Here is a 20,139-nt window from a genome sequence, read left to right as displayed (position 1 = left end):
ATTTGATTATTAAATGGAAATATCAAATTATCAACAACTATAGACAGAGAGAAAGATTCCCTTAGGCTTAATGCCTCTTAACAGCTATACTGTCTGCCCAGCAAGGGCTGAAACTGTGTCTGCTCTTCAGACAGAGGTAACTTATATTACAAAGGAATTAAAGCTTGCTTAGGTGTGTTGCTCTTAAGTATTAATCATTAATCACCCTCCTGGGATTGTGCCACAGCGTGTGCCCAGTATTCGTGTCTTGGTGAAGCTGGAGTCTGTCCCGGCTTGCAGGGGAATGATAAGTGTTCCCAGTCTCTGGGGTAAACAGGAGTTCTCTAACCTTCTCTCCTGGAGTGAAGTGGTCTCTGCCTCGGTGCTGCTGCTTCTGGATGCCGTATGTGTCCAGGGATGATCAGCTGGCAGGATTTCCAGGTGCAGGAGAAGGATTTGTCATCTGTACAGCTAGCAGGCTGTGTTTGTAGGTTTGCAGACTATCTGGAAAGGGTCTGCTGGGCCTAGAATTTTCCAGGCTTACAGGGCAGCTGGCAAGCAGGGTCTATGCCGGGCTGCAGGGAGACTTGAGCTCCGTAGGTCAATACAAGATAGCAAGCCAGTATGTATGGCTGCTCTAGGCTTAGGCAGGGGGCTCTCGGCTCCCCAGATATGTATCAAGTGCAGGCGTGCAGGCGCTCTGCTTCTCAAAGGGTTCGCAGACAGCTTAACTGTGCCCTGAGATCAACTCAAGAGGGCTGAGCCTCATAAGTAATGTTTGCATGTGAGTGAGGCCTGATCCTGTGTCTAGGCCATGCAAGCAGATCTGTGCTGCTATGTGGATCAGAGAGCTGAGCTTGATCCTCTGAATGCTCTGAATGCTCTGAACACATGGTGCACCTTTGCACTCCTCTTTATAGACTCTGAGCCGAGATTCGTAGCTCATTTGGACATCTAAAGTGACCAATCAGGTTGGCAGTAAGCCAAACCTTACCTTAATAGGCAGTAGCTGTTTGCCTGGACCCTCCTGATAGGGGATCACGTGGGAGGACCCCAGGGGTACACAGACTGGGCGTGTGTTTGTTACACAACCTGTTTACTGCCATAAGTCCTGGCAGAAAAACATGTCCAGGCATGCAGAGGCATAGAGAGGCCTCTGTTTTGGGGCTGCTGCCCCTCCACCACAATGATACGTTATGAATTTATATATCCAGCTCCAAAAGTCTTAATTATTAAAACTCTTAAAACTTCAATTTTTAAATCCCAAGTCTTGGCTAAAATAATTATTTTGTACCTAGCCCCACATCAAAACACCAAATTAATTGTCTCAGTTCTAGTTTAAATTTCCCAGAGACTCAAAATATGTATAACAGGACCAATACAATATAGGATGCCTTCCCCTCTCCCCCTTTTTGGCAAGAAAGGAATTAGATGTAGAGAGGAAAAGGTAAATCACACCCAAATAAATAGTCTCACTTCAACAATAAAGAGCAGGTATGTAAGGCAGGGGAGTTACAAAGATGAATAGGGAAGGGGAAAAAAAAAAGATACAAAAGAAATATATAGATAACCAGATTGATGGCAACAGATGGAGGTAGAATTAGGGTTTGTCCACCACGTGGAAGGATGGCCACATGGTAAAACAAAAGCAGCAGCAGCAAGATGGTAGCAAGCAGGCAGGCAGCTCAAGAGAGAGAAACAGGCAGTTCCTCTGTTTTTATAGGGGGCTAGAAAGGAAGGGGGAGTGGGCTAACCACTACACCTGGGGCCAGGTTTAGGCTCACCCTCGGGGAGGAGTCAGGAAGACCTGGGGGCAGGTTCAAGACCACCCCCCCCCAGAAGGGTTAACCCTTTACAGTTTCACACAACATAACTGAAGGGTTCAGCTAGAAAGCTGAAACTATGCACACTCAGCATCAGAGAGCACCACAGCCAGATGTAATTAACCGTGGGGACACTTTTCAGAGAGGTTGTAGGGACTGGCTGCTGTTAGTTGATGTGGGGAAGCTCTGTGACCCCTGCTTTGCAGGCAGGGTGATGAGCTGGTTACACAGACACAAATACATCAGGCTGAGAAAGTACTGCAGAGCCTGGACCCAGAGAGGAGGAGGAGCTGGATGGATTCAGGCTGAAGGGTACTTCAGAGAGTACTCACAGCCAGAACTGCAAAACTCAGCGCTGAAGCCAGCAGACACAGCAACTTGAATTGCCCAGGGCCAAGCTCCTGCCTAAACCTGACAGGGAAGGGCCACCTGGACACACTTCCTTAGCAGGACCAGGATCTGAATGACTCTCTTTTTGGTCACCTCTATCTGACAGCAGTCATCTGAGTCCAGTTTTTACCTCTTTATTTGGAATCTTCAACCTTCATCTCACAGGGAAGAGCCTTCTACAAAGTCTTCCTGCGGGTGGAGAGGACAGAGATGGTGGTGTGTGCTTCATGTTATTCATCATTTGATGTTCTGCAGGTACAAGAAGGTGAGATGCCTTGTGCTGGAGAGAAGTGAGCATGAGTGTCCTCAGCAGCTCTGCAGACCCAGGAACAGAGACCTGGAAAGTCTTCAAGGACTTCTGTCAGCCTTGAGATAAACAAGCACACCAAAGCATGCCTGTGGGTCTGGACCTCTGGCACACCAGTGATTACTGCCTATTGGAGACAGCCCCCCACAAGGCACTGCTGATGCCCAAGCAGTGATGAGATGTATCTAGGCGGGATGAAAGGCATGCAGCTGACCATAACAGGATTTGTCCCAACTCCTTTATGCTTAACCTGCCAAATGAGAAACCCCACACTGTAGCCTAGCCCCTGTGAGGGAGGCTTTCTTGTTCCCAGCAGGTAGCTGAACTTGCAACTCAGTTCTCGGAGAAGAGTTTTCCCACCAGCCTGCAGCCTTGGCTGTGCTCTTTGTAACCATGCAGAATGAGGAGCCCTGAATTCCACACCTACAGCACAGCCATTCTCTGCTTCCCAGCCCAAAGTCCTGCTAATATCCCTGTACCTCCAGGTAAATTCCTGGAACAGCCTAGTGCCAGGATGGGTGTCTTGGTTCTAGTTTACATTTCCCAAAGACTCAAATATAGTTAACAGAACCAATAACACTTTATAGGATGTCTTTCCCTCTCTCCCCCCTTTTTCCAAAGAAGTGGAATTAGAGAGGAGAATGTAAAGCACACCCAAATAAACAGTCTCACCTCAATTTGGAAGTTAAAAAACTTTAACTATAAATAAAAGGTATTTGAGGTAAGGGAGTTACAAAGAGATATGAGGAAGGGAAACAAGATAGAAAATATATATACAACCAAACTGATGGCAGTTTTGTCCACCCTCGTGGATTGATGGCCATGTGGTAAAGCAAAGAGCAGCAGGAAACAGGAAGATAATGCTAGCAGGCAGGGAGGCAGGGTGAGAGAGCGCCAAACAAAAAGTTCCTCTGTTTTTACAGAGTGGGGAGTAGGCCAAGTACCTGGGGTAAGGGTCAGATTCGCTCCCAGGAGGAGTCAGGGGACCTGAGATCAGGGTCAAGACTACTCCCCCAGGAGGGTTAACCCTTTACAATGTGCCAGAAAGGGTTTCATGAATGCTTGTTCACAACTAACTCACCTCAGAATCCAGCAGACTCATGGGGATGGAAGTTTGTGCCATGCTGATTTCTTGTGCTTCTGTAAGTCTGCCTATAGGAAGGTTCTGGAGACTCCCAAGGTCACAACGTCACAGTGGCTGGAAGGGACCTTTAGCAGGTCCAACCACCTGCTAAAGTAGGGTCACTGACAACAGGCTGCAAAGGAGGAGACTCCGCAACCTTTCTGGACAGGGCTCTGGCACCCTCGCAGCAAAGATGTTCGTCCTCTGATTCTGATGGAACCTCCTGGGCTTCAGTTTACATCCACTGAGTCTTGTCCTGTTACCAGGCACCACTCATTCTTTTGACACCTGCCCTTTAGATATTGGCAAGTATTGAGAAGATTCCCTCTCAGGGTGCTGTTCTCCAGGCTCAAGTCTCAGATCTTTCAGCCTTCACTCCTCACAGAGATGCTCCAGGCCCTTCACAGCCTCCACTAGACTCTCTCCCATAGTTTTTCTCTCTTCAACTGGGGAGCTCAGAACTGGACCCAGGACTTCAGATGTAGTCTCACCAGGGCAAAAGAGAGGGGAAGGAGACCCTCCCTTGACCTGCCAGCCACACTCTTCTTAATGCACCCAGGGTACCATTGGCCATCTTGAGGCATGAGGGCACATTGGTGGCTCACGGTGAACTTGTCCACCAGGACTCCCAGGTCCTTATCCTTGGAGATGCTTTCCAGCAGGCTCCTTCTCATCTGTCCTGGTGCAGGAGGTTGTTTCTCCTCAGGTGTGGGATCCTATGCTTGCCCTTATTGAACTTCATGAAGGTCCTCTGCTCAGCTCTTCAATCTGGCCAGGCATTGCTGGATGGCAGCGCAGCCACTGCTCCCAGTTCTGTCTCATTAACAGAGAGTGCACTCTGTCCTTCATCCAGGTCACTGAATATACTGAACAGGACTGGACCCTGTACTGACTGACCTGGAGAACACCGTGAGCTAAAGGCCTCCAACTAGACTGCCCTGCTGATCACAACTGTCTGAGCTCTGCTGTTCAGCCAGTCCTCAATCTACCTCACTGTCCACTCATCTAACCCACACTTTCTAAACTTCTGAGATGCCAAGAACCTATCTGCCCATCAGCCTTGAGTAAAGGAGCTGATGTAACACAGCCCTGTCATGCTCCCTTCACCCCCTCTTTCCCATTCTGCAAAAACCTAACAGTAGTGACCCTCAACAGCAGGCTCAGAAAACATTCCCTACAAAACCAGCTGGGGCTGGTGGACCTTGCTGGAAACATTCCAGCCATCCTCACCTGAAGAGAAATCTGCCCCCAAGCACAGTAACTGATGCATGCTGCACACAGATGTAACAAAACTCTTTATTTACATTTCAAAACAGAACCCCCCAGAAGACAGATGTCAGCTGTTAAACCATTCCAGGAGAATGTCAAGTGTGGAGATGCAGAGAGGGCTGGGGCAGTAGGAGAACTGGCTGGAGCTGGAACTGCATGGGGCCAGCAGAGGTCTAACTGGTGAAGGAACACTGAAACAGAGAAGAAAGAGGTCCAAAGTGCTGGACAGACATTTGCATCTCACCCTACAATAGCAAGGCTCTGCAGTGACCCTGAATGCTGCTACAGCAAGGTTCACAGCATTTAATTTCTGCACGCTCACCTTAACTCTAAGCTTGAAAACTTAGGAGCCCTCCTGTGTCTCTGTGCCAAGTATCTGCATCTACTTCCAAACCAAGAGTGCCTGTTTCTCCTGGCTGACTTTAAAGAATCTTGCCAGGAGGGTGCAGAAAGGCAGTTCCTCAGACCTGCCAGGGAATGGCACTAGCCTCATAACTAGAAGTGAAAAGCTTCTGGTCTCAAGTTGGATGTTGGCCAGAAATTTGTGTTCTCCAAATGTCAAGTTTAGTCCTGGGCACAGCCCTGAAGGGGACCTTCAGAGACGCACCAGCAAAGCTCATGTGCGAGAAAGCCTGTTAAAAAGGGAAATCAAGCAATGATTCCATTTCCTCTTGTCACTTCATCAGACAAGAGTCTACACTGCAGGTCTGACACTTAGGGAAGTGGGGAAGGCAGCTCTGTAGGCAATTCCAGATGTCTTTGGACATTATTTAATGAAAGGTCAACACTTTTAAAATCTGCAACCAAAAAGCCACTACAGCAGATTTCTGACAGGCTGCAGCCCAGCACACTGAAATCCAGAGAGATTTGTTTACATGTTTGTGTTTTGACAGTGAAGTGAGTAGGCAAATGGAGAGGGAACACTGCCTGTTAGCCTGAGCTCTGCCCTGAGGCCATTGCTTTAACCAGAGCCTGAACAGCAGCAAACTCTGGAGACCTCCTCCTTCAGATGAGCACAGTGCTAGTTAAAACCATGTAACATGACAGCTTCTTGGCCCTTCAGTGGTGGCAGTCCTGCAGCTGTACTGAGCAATCAGGGTCAAGGCCTCTCTCCATCCATCTCTTTTCTCATCTCTACCTGCCCCACACACAGAGGCTCTGCTTTCTGTAGCAGCCAGAGTTCACCAACCAACAGGGCAACGTGAAGCTTCTCACCCTCCAGACTGCCTGGGTAACACCGGCTGAACTCTTGCAGCACTTCCCTGGCACCCACTAGTTTCTCAAGTCTTCAAGGCAGCCTAGCCCCACTCAAGGGGCTCCCACAAACTCCTACAAACCACCTTCCCCTTGACTGAAGCTGCAAAATCTTACCCCTCAAGCACTGCCTTTCTTGTTTGTGTAGCTCAGAGGGAAGCCAGTTCAGGGAGGTGAGGTGGCAAAACCTAATGCTGTTAGAGAAGCAGGTTCTGGTGTCTCACTGAGCTGAGTCAGCTCTCTGCAGGCTCAAGTGAATGTGGAAATGAGTCAAGAGAGAAGTAAGGAGATGGCACTGGGTGCCTGTGAAGACTAAGACTTACCAGTCTCTGCTTTACATTTCCCCACACTGAGAGATCACAACTGGCAGCTTGGGTTTGTTATTTGGACCTGTAGGCACATTCTGGAGACAAACAAATATCTAATGGTAAACCTTATAAAACCACAGCAAATCCTGGTAGTGACAGGTGCTGGAAGACTGGAGAAGAGATGTCTGTGCAACATCAGCAACAGGGAAACCCTGACACAGCTCTGAGTAACACAGACGCACTGTCACACTTTTGGCAGAGAACTCTGATGCAGAGGTTTGGGATACAGACCAGACTAATCCTTTGGATGGAAGGGAAGGAACAGAGGAAAAACTGGAGAGCTCCTCACAAGATACAGCACAGGCATCACACTACTTAAGGCTGCTCTGGCTTAAATCTTTAAAGCTACCAATTACAGCTCCACACATTTGTATTTGCACAGCGTGATAGAATCACAGAATGGTTTTGGTTGTAAAGAACATTTAAAGGTCATCCCCTCACTGCAGTCAGCAGGGACATCTTCAACCAAAGCAGGTTGGTTGGAGTCCTGTTCCAACCTGACCAGGAATAGTTCCAGGGATAAGACATCTCCCATCTCTTTGGGCAACCTGTGTCAGCATCTCATCACCCTCAGCATAACAGATTTCTCCTTTCTCTCGACTCTGAATCTCCCTCTTTTAGTTTCAAACCATCACTTCTTGCCCTGTCACAGCAAACCCTGCTTAAGAGACTGTCCCCATTTTCCTCTTAGACTCCTGCCAAAGGAATCTGCACACAAGGCATTCACAGAACAACCCTCCTTCTGAATCTCATTCTGCTCCAATAGGCTCCTTTTTCCTGAGCCTCTTATGTCCTTTAACTTGCCCCTCTCTGCAGTGATGCACAAAGCAGATGCACCACAACACTTCCATCAGTGCTTCTAGCCAAGAGGGCTACCAGTGCATGGGTTGTACCATGCTGTACACTTCCTTCTGTGGGACTTTTCCCTCAGCCTCACAGCTGTCAGCTCTGTGTTTGCTCCACTCTCTGGATTTAGATTAGAGGCTGCTGTGCACATGAGCCCATGTGTGTGCCATGGAGTTAGTGTTGTCATAGAACCCTAGAGTGGCTCAAGTTGGAGGAGACTTCAGAGCTCATCTGCTCCAGCCTCCCCACCATGGGAAGGGACACCTCTCATATAGAATCAGCTGCTCAAGGCCTCATCCAACCTGGCCTTGAACACCCCCAGGAAGGAGGCAACCCCAGCCACGACTTCAAACTATTTCCCCTTGTCCTGTCTCTAGACACCCTCAGGAAAAGTCCCTCTGCAGCCTTCCTGTAGCATCCCTTCAGGTATTGGAAGGCAGAACTAAGGTTGCACTGGAGTCTTTTCCAGGCTGAACACCCCCAGCTCCCTCAGCCTGTCCTCACAGCAGAGCTGCTCCAGCCCCTGGATCATCTTTGTGGCTTCCTCTGGACTCATTCCAGCAGCTCTGTGTCCTTACGCTGGGGACAGCAGAACTGGAAGCAGGATTGGAGGTGAGGTCTCAGCAGAGCAGAGTCAAGGGGCACAATCCCCTCTCTTGCCCTGCTGCCCACACTCCTGGATGCAGCCCAGCTTTGCCTCCACAGATTGCCTGCTATTCTAGAATGAAGACAACCCAGAAGTTCTCAAGGCTGCTTTCCCTGGTATACTGAAACCAGACAGCGGGAGAGAACAGAACAATCCAGGGCAATTAATCCTGCACTTTCCAAAGTAGACATTCACAGACAGAGACACAAATTCAATTCTTACTTCAATTTTTCTCATGACCAACAGCCCATCAACGATTTTACCTAGAAGAAGAAAATAAATCCACTTCAGTACGGCACATCTTCACCTTTGTTCCCCACCACTCATCACAGGTATGTGCATTTTTTTCCTACTCAAAAGTCTTGTGCAGCCCATAGGTACTGGACAAAAAGGATGGCTCAGGTTGGAAGGGACTTCTGAAATCACCTACTCCAACTTCCCCACTATGGGCAAGGACATCTCTCAACTCAGCTGTTCAAGGCCTCATCCAACCTAGCCTTGAACACCCCAAGGAGGAGGCAGCCACAACCTCCCTGGGCAACCTGTTCCACATTCTCATCATCCTCTTACTAAAGAACTTCTTCCTCAGATCCAGCCTAATACTGCTGTCCCTCAGCTTCAAATCATTCCCTCATGTCCTGTCTTTAGACACCCTCATGAAAAGTCCCTCTGCAGCCTTCCTGTAGGATCCCTTCAGGTACTGGAAGGCAGGTCCTGCCTCACCAACCTGATCTCCTTTTATGATCAGGTTCCTGCCTGGTGAATGTGGGGCAGGCTGTGGATGTAGTCTACTTGGACTTCAGCAAAGCCTTTGACACTGTCTGCCACAAGAAGCTCCTAGCCAAGCTGGCAGCTCATGGTTTGGACAGATTCACTCTGTGCTGGATCAAGAACTGGCTGGATGGCAGAGCCCAGAGAGTGGTGGTGAATGGTGCCACATCCAGTTGGCAGCTGTCACTGGTGGTGTTCCCCAAGGATCAGTGCTGGGCCCAGTCCTGTCCAATATCTTTATTGATGACCTGGACAAGGGGATTGAGTCCAGCATCAGTAAGTTTGCAGATGACACCAAGCTAGGAGCAGGTGTTGATCTGTTGGAAGGTAGGAGAGCCCTGCAGAGGGACCTGGACAGGCTGCATGGGTGGGCAGAGGCCAAGGGGATGAGATTTAACAAGGCCAAGTGCAGGATTCTGCACTTTGGCCACAACAACCCCAAGGAGCGCTACAGGCTGGGGACTGAGTGGCTGAGAGCAGCCAGGCAGAGAGGGATCTGAGGGTACTGATAGATAGTAAGCTGAAGATGAGCCAGCAGTGTGCCCAGGTGGCCAAGAGAGCCAATGGCATCCTGGCCTGCATCAGGAACAGTGTGGCAAGTAGGACAAGGGAGGTTATTCTTCCCCTGTACTCAGCACTGCTCAGGCCACACCTTGAGTGCTGTGTCCAGTTCTGGGCCCCTCAATTCAAGAAAGATGTTGAGGTGCTGGAAGGTGTCCAGAGAAGGGCAACAAAGCTGGTGAGGGGCCTGGAACACAAACCCTATGAGGAGAGGCTGAGGAAGCTGCGGGTGTTTAGCCTGGAGAAGAGGAGGCTCAGGGGTGATCTTATTACTGTCTACAACTACCTGAAGGGACATTGTAGCCAGGTGGGGGGTGGCCTCTTCTCCCAGGCAACCAGCAATAGAACAAGGGCACACAGTCTCAAGTTGTGCCGGGGTAGGTATAAGGCTGGATGTTAGGAAGAAGTTCTTCACAGAGAGAGTGATTGGCATTGGAATGGGCTGCCCAGGGAGGTGGTGGAGGCACCGTCCCTGGAGGTCTTCAAGAAAAGACTGGATGAGGCACTGAGTGCCATGGTCTAGTTGATTGGCTAGGGCTGGGTGCTAGGTTGGACTGGATGATCTTGGAGGTCTCTTCCAACCTGGTTGATTCTATGACTCTCTAAGGTCCCTCTGGAGTCTTCTTTTCTCCAGGCTGAACACCTCCAGCTCCCTCAGCCTGTCCTCATAGCAGAGCTGCCCCAGCCCTTGGTTCATCTTTGGGGCCCTCCTCTGGACTTGTTACAACAGTTTCATGTCCTTCTTATGCTGGGGACATTTCAGGGTTTGTCACCTATCCCTAAACTGATAAAGGAGACATCTTCCACGTCCAGAAGAGAACAAGCACACTTTGCCATTGCAGGGGTGATGTGTAGAAATGTAGGGCTTGAGATTCCAGCTGCGCTAAACACAGGGTAAACTGTCTGCTACCAACACAGCCTCTGTAAGGACACAAACCTGGCAATGAACAATGTCAGTGGTACTTAAGAATCAGAGTAAGTGGTAAGGAGGACACCAGCTTAAAGTCTGGCCTCGAAACCCTACAAGTTTGTGTGGCAGCACAGGAAAAATCAGCAGATGTGGTTTCTTCCCCAACAGTGGAGAAGAAAATAATCTCTTTGCTCATTTGTCCCTTCTGCCCTGACATAAATTGTTTCAGATCTCTAAGTCCAACCATCACCCAACACCACCATGGCCATTAAACCATGTCCCAAAGTGCCATGTCCACAGGTTTTATGAACACCTGCAGGGATAGTGACTCCACCACCTTTCTGGTAGCCTGTTCCACTCTTGCAGCAAACAAAGTTTTCCTCTAACCTAACCCTGCCCTGACACAATTTCAGGCCATTTCCTCTCATTCTATCACCTGATACTATGGAGACCAACCCCCACCTCACTGCACCCTCCTTTTTGGTAGCTATAGAAAGCAACGAGGTCTCCCCTCAGCCTCCTCATCTCCACACTAAACAGCCCCAGCTCCCTCAGCTGCTCCCCAACAGCTCTGTTCTACAGACCCTTCACCAGCTTTGTTGCCTTTCTATCACACCATGCACTGCCTGTTCAAACAATGCCTCACCCCAGCAACATCTGCCTGCAGACACCTCTGCTGTCATAAGTGGCGGCCAGGGAGAGGAGAAAAGGAGTCCCTGGCAGCTGTGTGAGTGTCTGTGAGGGTGCAGCACAGGCTGCACTGCAGGAACTCACCAAACACGACGTGTTTGCCATCCAACCAGTCGCACTTGGAGCACGTGATGAAAAACTGACAGCCGTTGGTGCTGGGGCCACTGTTTGCCTGGGGGGTGAGAACGGCAAAACATCAAACCTGTCCAGTTCTGGACTTCAGAGACTCAGAACAGTTTGCGTTGAAAGGGACCTTAAAGATCATCTGTATGAAGTTTAATGAGGCCAACTGTAGGGTCTTGCACCTGGGAACACTTAACCCAGGAATGCAGCTCAAATTGGGAGCCACCTGGCTTAAGGACAGCCCTGTGGAGAGGGACTGAGGGCCTTGGTGGACAAAAGGCTCAAGATGAGTGAACAATGAGTTGCAAAGGCAAAGAAAGTCAACAGGATGCTGGGTTGCATTAATCAGGCTATCACCAGCAGAGATAAAGATGTCATTGTCTCACTCTACTCAGAACTGGACAGGCTGCACCTTGAGCACTGCGCACAAGAAGGATGGGGACAGGCTGGAAAGGGTCCAGAGAAGGGCCACAAGAATGACCAAAGGACCAGCAGCCCTGGCATATGGAGGAAGGCTAAGAGAAATGGGTTTGTTCAGCCTTGAGAACAGAAGGCTTAGGGGAGACTTCCTAACCATGTACAAGTACAGAAAGGGTAGATGTCATGAAGAAGGAGGCTCCTTTTGTCCAGAGCCCCATGGTAAAGACAAGAGGTGACAGGGACCAGTTGCTACTGGGGAGATTCCAACTGGATGCCAGAAAAAATGTTTTCACCATTGGAACTCTTGGACACTGGATAAAGCTCCCCAGGGAGGTGCTGGATTCCCCTACATTAGAGAGTGTCAAGGCTCAGCTTGCCAGGGTGCTGGCCCAGCTCATTTCAACTGTCTTCTTATTCTGAAAGGTTGGATTGGATGATCCTTGAGGTCCCTTCCAACCTGGTATTCTATGAATCTGTGAACCCAGTTCCGAACCCCTGCCATGGGCAGGGACACCTCCCACTAGCCCAGGTTGCTCAAGGCCTCATCCAGCCTGGCCTTGAACACCTCCAGGGAGAGGCCATCCACAACCTCCCTGAGCAACCTGTGCCAGTGTCTCCCCCACCCTAACTCTAAATAATTTCTTCCTAATCTCTGGTTTCCATCTCCCCTTCTCAAGCTTCAATCTATTCTCCCTTGTCCTGTCACTCCCAGTCCTTGTCCAAAGTCCCTCCCCAGCTCTTCTGTACCCCACTTCAGGTACTGGAAGGCTGCTCTAGGGTCCCTCTGAAGCCTTCCCAAAACTGAGGGTAGATTCACCTCCCATAGGAAAGAGCTGTTGCTCTAGGCCTAGCCTAGCTTATTTTTGGCTGAGTGCTACACAATCCAAAGGAGGCAAGACACATCTGCAGGAGGGTCTGTGCTGGGATGTGGCATATCACCACATCTGCTCATGCCAGCATGCGCAGGGGCCATGGTACCAACTTACTATAATTCTCCAACAGCATGTCCAGCCCAAGACTATGCTGAAATCTGGCTTCCAGGGCATGCTCCTGATAAAAGGCTGAATTTTTTGGTCATTACTTACTGGCTGCAACTCAGGCAGAAAAGAAACAAAAAAGCAGCTGATGTCTGCTCTGTGGAAGGTTTACTGAGAATTAAAACAAAGAAGTATGTCTGTTGTGTTGGTCAGGATACGAAAAGTAACAATCAGATTGGCACAGGACTCACAGGAACAGTTAATTCACGTTTGAGTGTAACATCCACAGCATTTCTGCTCTGCTAAGAAAACATCTCTAGAAAGAAGGATCCAGCTGGGGCAGGCCACAATTTGGCACAGCAGAACGACTGCAGAATCATGGCCACATTTACCCAAAGCTGGCAATGCCAGCCTGGATACCTTCACCACACTGTGGAACACTGGTTATTAGCTGTGTCACACTACCTCTTTTGGAGCCGTGAGGCCCTCAGAGATCACCTACTCAAACCTCCCCATCCCGGGCAGCAACACCTCTCAACTAGACTCAGCTGCTCAAGGCCACATCCAACCTGGCCTCCAACAGTCCCAAAGAGGAGCTATCCACAAACTCCATCACTTGCCACTGCACTGAAACTCTGCCCCAGTCCTTCAACAGTTAACAAAGAAAGGATGCGGCAGAATCAGGACTTTTGTGTTACTCACCCATTAGCCCTTGAGGGGCTTTCTGACCAGGAGCTATAAAGCAGATCTTTAAGACCTTGTATCTAATGGTGGAGATTTCTGTTGTCTGGCAAATCATTTATCCAATTAGGAAAGGGGCACAGAGAAAACACCAAAAAGCCTTTTAGCTCCATCCCGTCATTATCTCACACTCACCATGGAGAGCAGCCCAGGAGCAGAGTGTTTCAGCTTGAAGTTCTCGTCTGCAAAAGGTCCCCTGTATATACTGGCTACTCCAGTGCCATCTCCCTGCAAGAGAAAGGTGCCCAGTGAGCCACAGCATTTGTTCTGTAGCAATTACTGCAGAAGAATAAACTCATCATTATCATCATCCTAGAATGGCTCAGGTTGGAAGGGACCTCAGAGCTCCTCTTCTCCAACCTCCCCACCACAGGCAGGGACACCTCTCAACTAGAATGAGCTGCTCAAGGCCTTGAACACCCCCAGGGAGGAGGCACCCACAACCTCACTGGGCAACCTGTTCTAGAGTCTCACCACCCTGCTACCGAAGAACTTCTTCCTGAGATCCAGTCTAACCCTGCCCTGCCTCAGCTTCAAACCATTCCTCCTTGTCCTGACCCTGGACACCCTCAGGAAAAGTCCCTCTGCAGCCTTCCTGTAGCATCCCTTCATGTACTGGCAGACAGCTCTAGGGTCCTCCTGGAGTCCTTCGCTCCAGGGTGAATACTCCCAGCTCCCTCAGCCTGTCCTCATAGCAGAGCTGCTCCAGCTCTTGGATCATCTTTGTGGCCTCCTCTGGACTCATTCCAGCAGCTCTGTGTCCTTACGCTGGGGACAGCAGAACTGGAAGCAGGATTGGAGGTGAGGTCTCAGCAGAGCAGAGTCAAGGGGCACAATCCCCTCTCTTGCCCTGCTGCCCACACTCCTTTGGATGCAGCCCAGCTCACAGCTGCCTTCTGGGCTGCATGAGGCTGGCTCCTGCAGAGCTTCTCGGCAACCAACACCCCCAAGTCTCTTTATTCAGGGCTGCTTTAAATTCACTCTACACCCAGTCTGGATTTGTGTCTGAGATTGGACTGACCCAGCTGCAGGACCTTGCACTCTGACTGGTTGAGCCTCATGCAGCTGGCACTGGCTCACTTGTCAAGCCTGTCAAGATCCTTCTGGATACCATCCCTGCCGTCAGTCTTGAGCCAACAGATCCCACCAAACAGATCCCTCCGTGGAAGAAGCTGCACAGTAGAGCATACAGGAAAAGTGCAAAAGCAATATAGAAGTACATACATTTACAAAGTCACCTCCTTGGATCATGAAATCTTTTATAACCCTAAAAAGTAAAACAATACTTAGTCCTCAGCAGACAAACGCCTCAAGAATCTTAATATGGTAAAAAGTTCTGCCTCAGAGCACAACTAAAGTTATCAGGGTCTGCAAAAGCTACAATCTAAAATTCATAACAAGCATTAACTGCTGGTTGCTACTGTGTAATCTGGGACCTGTTGCTACCCAACCAGGGACAGCAATTAGGTGACAGATGAGAGAAAATCATCTCTGACCTGGCACACCAGGTACAGGGGATCCCTCCCAGTGATCCCAGAGTGCACATCTGAGAACATCCCTGAAGGTCCCAAATCCCCAGAAGGACAATGCTAGCAGTGACCCACACAATGCCTCTTAGATCAGAGAGGCTCTTGAAGCAGCTCTCAAAATCACCTCTAACTTAGGCTGCTGTTTTAGTAGACCAATTACCTGTGGAAAGTGCTTCCCTTGTAACCTATAGGCACACCATCTTTCCTGCAACGAAACACAAACTACAATCATTGCCACTTACTGGCTACCCCAACACAACAGGCCCCCAGGAATTCAGAGTTCCAAAGGGTTACCCTGCTATCAGCTGTCTTGGTAGAGCCAAGTGCTGCAGCCTGGTGCCAGCAGAGGCCAAGGGAAACCGCTCTGAATGGGCTCTGCATGCTTAGCAACATGGTTTCCTACCACATCTGTACCACCATCTTCATGGGATCCCAGCACAGTGTGCAGCATCAGCACGTGAAATTTGCAGAAGGGGCTTTTTAGAATGACCTGAGCACAAAGCTGTGCCCAGAAACCTGCCTCATCTGTGACTGACTGAGCCCAGCACAACTTCCTCCAAGCAGATTTCTCTGCAGTTTGTGCTACTGTAGTAAAAGAAATCACCAAGTCAGCCTTATCCCCCCTAACCCAGCCCTGTCTCTGAATAGGCTGCTTAAGAGAGCACTTGAACACACTCACCTGAACTCCCCGGTACAGAACTGCCTGGAAAACAAGAGCAGAATGTGAGGCTAGAACTGAACTCTGAGGACACAGAGAGTCACTGACCATGCACTGCCTGCTGTATAGGACTTCACTTACTCCATTAGGGACCTCCTAAGTGTAACAAACAGTCAACAACTTCTTCCCACTGCTGTTTTAAACCAGACTTCTGTGCCTTCTGCAGTTCAGAAAGGGAGATACTTAACACTGAGGAGATGAGAGACAGTGAATGGGGAGCAGGCATCACCTTTCACAATGTACAAAGTATGTCCACAGGTATTCCATGCCAGTGGGATGTCCAAGCACTGTATCTTTCACCCAGTGCCAGGAGACCTCCACCAGGGTATTGATGGATTGCTTTTTATAGAAGGCAGAACATGGCCAGCGATTGCACAAGGGACTATGGGTGCAAAAGAGCACAAAAGGTTTCACTTGAACTTGAGGGTGACAGAGCCCTGACGCAGGCTGCCCAGAAAGGCTGTGGAGTCTCCTTCTCTGAAGACTTTCCAAACCCGCCTGGATGTGTTCCTGTGCAACCTGCTCTAGGCATACCTGCTTTACCAGGTAGTTGGACTCCATGATGGACACCCATCACTCTGTGATTGTATGATTCTATACATGTACAACGTGTATCACAGAGGGAGCAGAGAGAAACTGGAGCCCATCACCTTCCACCTAAATGGGCTCACCCCAGAGAAACAGGAAGCTGCAAGGTCTATGGGAACAGAGAGGAATGACGTGGTTGCAGTGGTTGCAGGAGGCAGGTAGTCCCTGTGCTTCCAGAAGCATTCCTGCATGGAAAGCCAGGCTGAGCTGCAGGCACAGCATCTGCTCCTTACCTGAAGTTCTCAGCTGTTTTGGGTACAACATCAGCAAACAGCTCGATCTTCATGCGTCCTACCTCCTGGGGAGACAGTGACCAGGTGAGCGTCTGCATCTAGGGCTCTCCCCTAAATTCAACCTCCTGCTGCACCCTCCCATCCCTTAGAGTCCCTCCCGATGCACTTCTGCACCCCTCCCAAGCAGCACTCGCCAGGAGCCGTTTCACATGTGCCGTGTCACCCTACAGACCTCTGCTACTCCCTCTCGCTGCACCCCTCCAAGCTCTTCCAATTGTCTCCCTACAAACCCCACAATGAACTCTTGGACGCCCCCCCCCCAGCTGCACCCTCGTTGCATTCCCACATGCCCAATTAAACCCTTACAGCAACCTGAGCTGTGTACCCTGCGAAACCGCGCCCACACGGCCACTGCAAGCCCCCCGGCCCTCCCGCTCCCTACATCCGTTCCCCTCCACCGCTCTCCAGTTACGATGCAAGCCCCTGCCCAGTGCACCCCCACAACCCCTCTCTGCGCTCATACACCCTCAAATAACCTCTACAGCTCCCACCGCCGCCATGCACGCAGCCGACACCGCCCTGCAGTGCTCCACTTCCCTCCCCTCCCCGCCCTCGGTGCCGCCGCTCTCCCTCCCAGCACAACCCCACAGGCGCCGCCCAGCATAGGTGGCCCTTCGCCCACCTGCCCGCCGATGGTGACATCGAAGAAGACCACGGGGTTGCTGGGGTTGGAGGCCAGCACGGCCATGGCGGCCGCTCCGGCACGGGAAGTGACAGCGGAAGCGGCGGCGGGAGGCGGGGCCGAAGCCAGCAGCGCGGTGTGGGCGCGGGGCGCGGATGGCCGCAGCGGCGCGGAGTGGTTTGGGTAGGAAAGACTTTTCTAGCTCATGCAGTGGGACTCCCTGCAGTCAGCAGGGACATCTGCAACTAGAGCAGGTTGCTCAGAGCCCCAGACAGCCTGGCCCGGGATGGTTCTGTTACCAAAACTCGGATTCAGATGCTCCGAGGCCGGCATTGATTTCAGATGGGAGGGTGCAGACGGTCTCCCCGCAAACCTGCCGAAGGGAATCTGGTTGCAGCGTTCAAACCACATATGGATGCATATTTCGTCACTTGCCCAGAGAACTTTAACATCTTCATCTGCCTCTCGGAGCTGATGCTGACGGACGCCAATGTGTCTCCTGCATGTGCACTTCCAGCCTCTGGCAAACTTTGGTGAGGGGTCTTCAAGAAGAATCCCTCCGACCTCTTCCCCTTCTGATGTTCCAATTCCCCTTCTGATGTTCCAATCCTCTTCATCACTCTGTTCTCTAGCTGATCCTGAGGTTCATGCATGCTCAGAGAGGGGTGGACTCATTAGTGAAAGTTTTAATTGTCCAGAAGAGTCTCTCTTCTTTCTTGTGTTCAGAAAAATTGCTGACTTCACAATTTATCTCCTTTCCTTCCGTGATTCATCATCTCCTTAGCCCAGGAGGCCTGCAAAGATGATATCTCTCTCCAGCTGTGTTCTCTATTATCTCAAAGAAACAAAGTCTGACAAACTAGCAGTCAAGGCTTCTCTTCTGTGCTCTAGTTCTTTCATTGGCTTGTCACACAATCGTGTGTATAAAGACTCTATTTGGTTCATTATCCCACTCTATTTCATTTCCTATGCATAGTTCCAGGAATGGGGACCTACCACTTCTCTAGCCAGCCTGGGCCAGGCCCTCACCACCCTCAGTGTCAAATATTTCTCCCTTCTCTCCACTCTGAATCTCCCTATTTCAGTTTCAAACCATCACCCCTTGTCCTGTCACAGCAAGCCCTCCTCAAATGTCTGTCGACAGCTTTCTCTTTGGCCCCCTGAAGCACTGAAATGCCGCCAGAAGGCCTCACTGGAGCCTTCTCCAGGCTGAACAACTGCTCTCTCAGTTTGGCCTCACAGCAGAGGACTTCAGCTCTCTGATCATTCCTATGGCTGATCTGTGATGCCAGATGATGCCAGGAGGATGTCAGAAAAGTGTCAAAAACATTAAGGATGTTGTCATGATCTTGGTTGTCTCTCATGGATAGCTCCAAGCTTCCCAGAAGCTTTGCCAGGGCTGGCTCCTCTGTCCCTTGGTAGCTGCCGCCTGCTGCCTCCAATATGGTTTGTTGTGGGAATTGGTATGGATGAAATTTCACTGCAGAGACAGCAGAGAGAGATCCAACTGATAAGGAAGACTTAGTCCTGATCCACCTAGCATCTGCTCAGACACCTGTCCCTTTTTGTGGTTATGGCCTTTGGCAAGGCTGGGGCTGTCACTCTGGCTGAGGGAGAATGCTGTTTGTGCCAATGATTACGATCACACTGCCCTTTCCTGCTCTAAATGCTGGGCTGGGCTGGCCTGCATTGCCATGCTGGCATATTTCATTGGGGATTACCTGTTGCTTATACACTCTGTCATGGATATAAATCACTGTCTTGGGCAATAAAGATGATTCTGCATACATCAAGCCACAGGGTCTGTGACCTCAATGCCACAAGTGACCACCTGGATCAGGACACAAAGACTGGAACACCTCCCTGGTGGGACTCCATCTGTCGAAGACAAAAAGGAGAAAGAGATGAAGAGGAAGACAAAGGTACAGATGCAGGTAAGAAGGTACTGTGGGATTTGTGAGGGGATAGATTAGCACTGAAAGGAAATACCAAATCTGTAAAAGAGCCTGGCATAATCCATGGAGAAAAAAAAAAGTGGGTACGGCTCTTACATATGCACATGAAGGTGCTAGAGAAAGTGTGATTCAAGGCACTGAGAGAAAACGGAAGGTCCGGACTCAAAAGAAAAGAAGTACAAAAATGCTGAAAGGAAGATTGGACAGCAAAGGAGCAGTGTTCAAAGGAAGCAAAAAACAAAAAAGCCCAAGAGCCTGAGGTACTGAAACAAAGTGTGACAGGCTGTAAGCTGAGAAGAAGCATTTAATTTGTGCACAAATTAACCTTTCAGTGGAGGAGAGGTAAGAAGCTGTGATTAAAAATATTTTAAATGCTTTTAAGGTTATTGTTAAAGAATAGGGAGCGCTGCCAGTAATGCTGCACCACAAAAGATACTGCTGCGGCTTCCTAAGCACTATCTATGATGCAAGAGTCTGGGATCGTACAGGGATCAGGCTTTGTGATGCTGCTGCAGTAAGGAGCTGCGATGCTCCTGGGTATCTGAGTATCGTCTATGAAGCAGTCAAGGTTCATGCTGCTTCACAAGACAATGTAGCAGAGGGATCTGAGGGAGAGCTTCTTGCACCCCCGATGCAGCAAGTGGCTCAGAGCTGCCTGCGACTGTGCGACCAGCGTATGTCTTCTGTACAAACGTTGCCGTTTGTGGGAAATACATGCTTGAGGATGCTGTCTCTCACTTTCGGCGTGTTTGCTGGTGAATGCGGTACCACTTGAACAGAGAGGGTGGCGTTTGCTGAGTGTTTTTGGATGCTAATTGATTGTAATTGTAGTGTTAAGTTTTTAAATGTCACCGTTTGTGTTATGTCTTCTTTGGCACTTTGTACTTTTGTTTTTGGTGTATTGTGATGATGAAAAAAAGTACAGAAGGAGGAGAAAGAAGCCGAAGAGCAGTTTCCTCCTACCTGCTCCTACTGCATGCAGGGGAGTGGGAATCTGCTTGTGGGCTCTTTGAAACTAGTGTTAAGACCTTGAGGTAAGTAGGAGAACTGGAAAGGGATTCTTTCCTCACAAGTGAGTGGCTAATTTTAAAAGGCACTGGCCAGAGGGAAGAGGGTATTTTTCTCAAAACTTTTAAAATAAAATTGGGAAAACAAATGGGAAAGCAATTTACCAAATTCTCAAAACCTATTATTGGTCAAGGAACTGTTAGAACAATTGGATGTTGTGATAATATT

General features: G+C 49.7%; 1 protein-coding gene across 2 annotated transcripts; it reads right to left on the bottom strand.

Moving 5' to 3' along the window:
• Positions 1-4,904: 4,904 nt before the first annotated feature.
• On the bottom strand, positions 4,905-17,091 carry PPIH (peptidylprolyl isomerase H). 2 transcript variants are annotated; one of them, XM_064171854.1, is made up of 10 exons: positions 16,949-17,091; positions 16,267-16,331; positions 15,407-15,430; positions 14,888-14,932; positions 14,423-14,465; positions 13,334-13,426; positions 11,022-11,109; positions 8,228-8,268; positions 6,469-6,548; positions 4,905-5,082 (listed from the first exon to the last, which is right to left on the bottom strand). In XM_064171854.1, exons 1-9 carry the CDS (start codon positions 17,012-17,014, stop codon positions 6,480-6,482), a joined length of 534 nt encoding a protein of 177 aa, XP_064027924.1. In that variant the 5' UTR covers positions 17,015-17,091; the 3' UTR covers positions 4,905-5,082; positions 6,469-6,479. The 2 variants fall into 2 exon arrangements, with proteins under 2 accessions (XP_064027924.1, XP_064027925.1); XM_064171855.1 differs by lacking the exon at positions 16,949-17,091 and adding an exon at positions 16,803-16,841.
• Positions 17,092-20,139: the final 3,048 nt, after the last annotated feature.

Source organism: Pogoniulus pusillus, chromosome 36 (genome assembly GCF_015220805.1).
Source record: "Pogoniulus pusillus isolate bPogPus1 chromosome 36, bPogPus1.pri, whole genome shotgun sequence".
Classification (NCBI taxonomy): domain Eukaryota; kingdom Metazoa; phylum Chordata; class Aves; order Piciformes; family Lybiidae; genus Pogoniulus; species Pogoniulus pusillus.
Note: the sequence above shows the minus strand (reverse complement) of the source record. Positions and strands in the feature narration are given on the sequence as shown.

Bases quoted from the DNA above. Each gene is read 5' to 3' on its own strand.
- PPIH (XM_064171854.1), bottom strand. From the start codon at position 17,014: ATGGCCGTGCTGGCCTCCAACCCCAGCAACCCCGTGGTCTTCTTCGAT. The intron at 14,933-15,406 runs GTGAGTGTGTTC...GTTTCGTTGCAG, and splicing joins TTCTGTACCGGGGAGTTCAG to GAAAGATGGTGTGCCTATAG. The intron at 11,110-13,333 runs GTGAGTGTGAGA...CTCACCCCCCAG, and splicing joins CTCCTGGGCTGCTCTCCATG to GCAAACAGTGGCCCCAGCAC.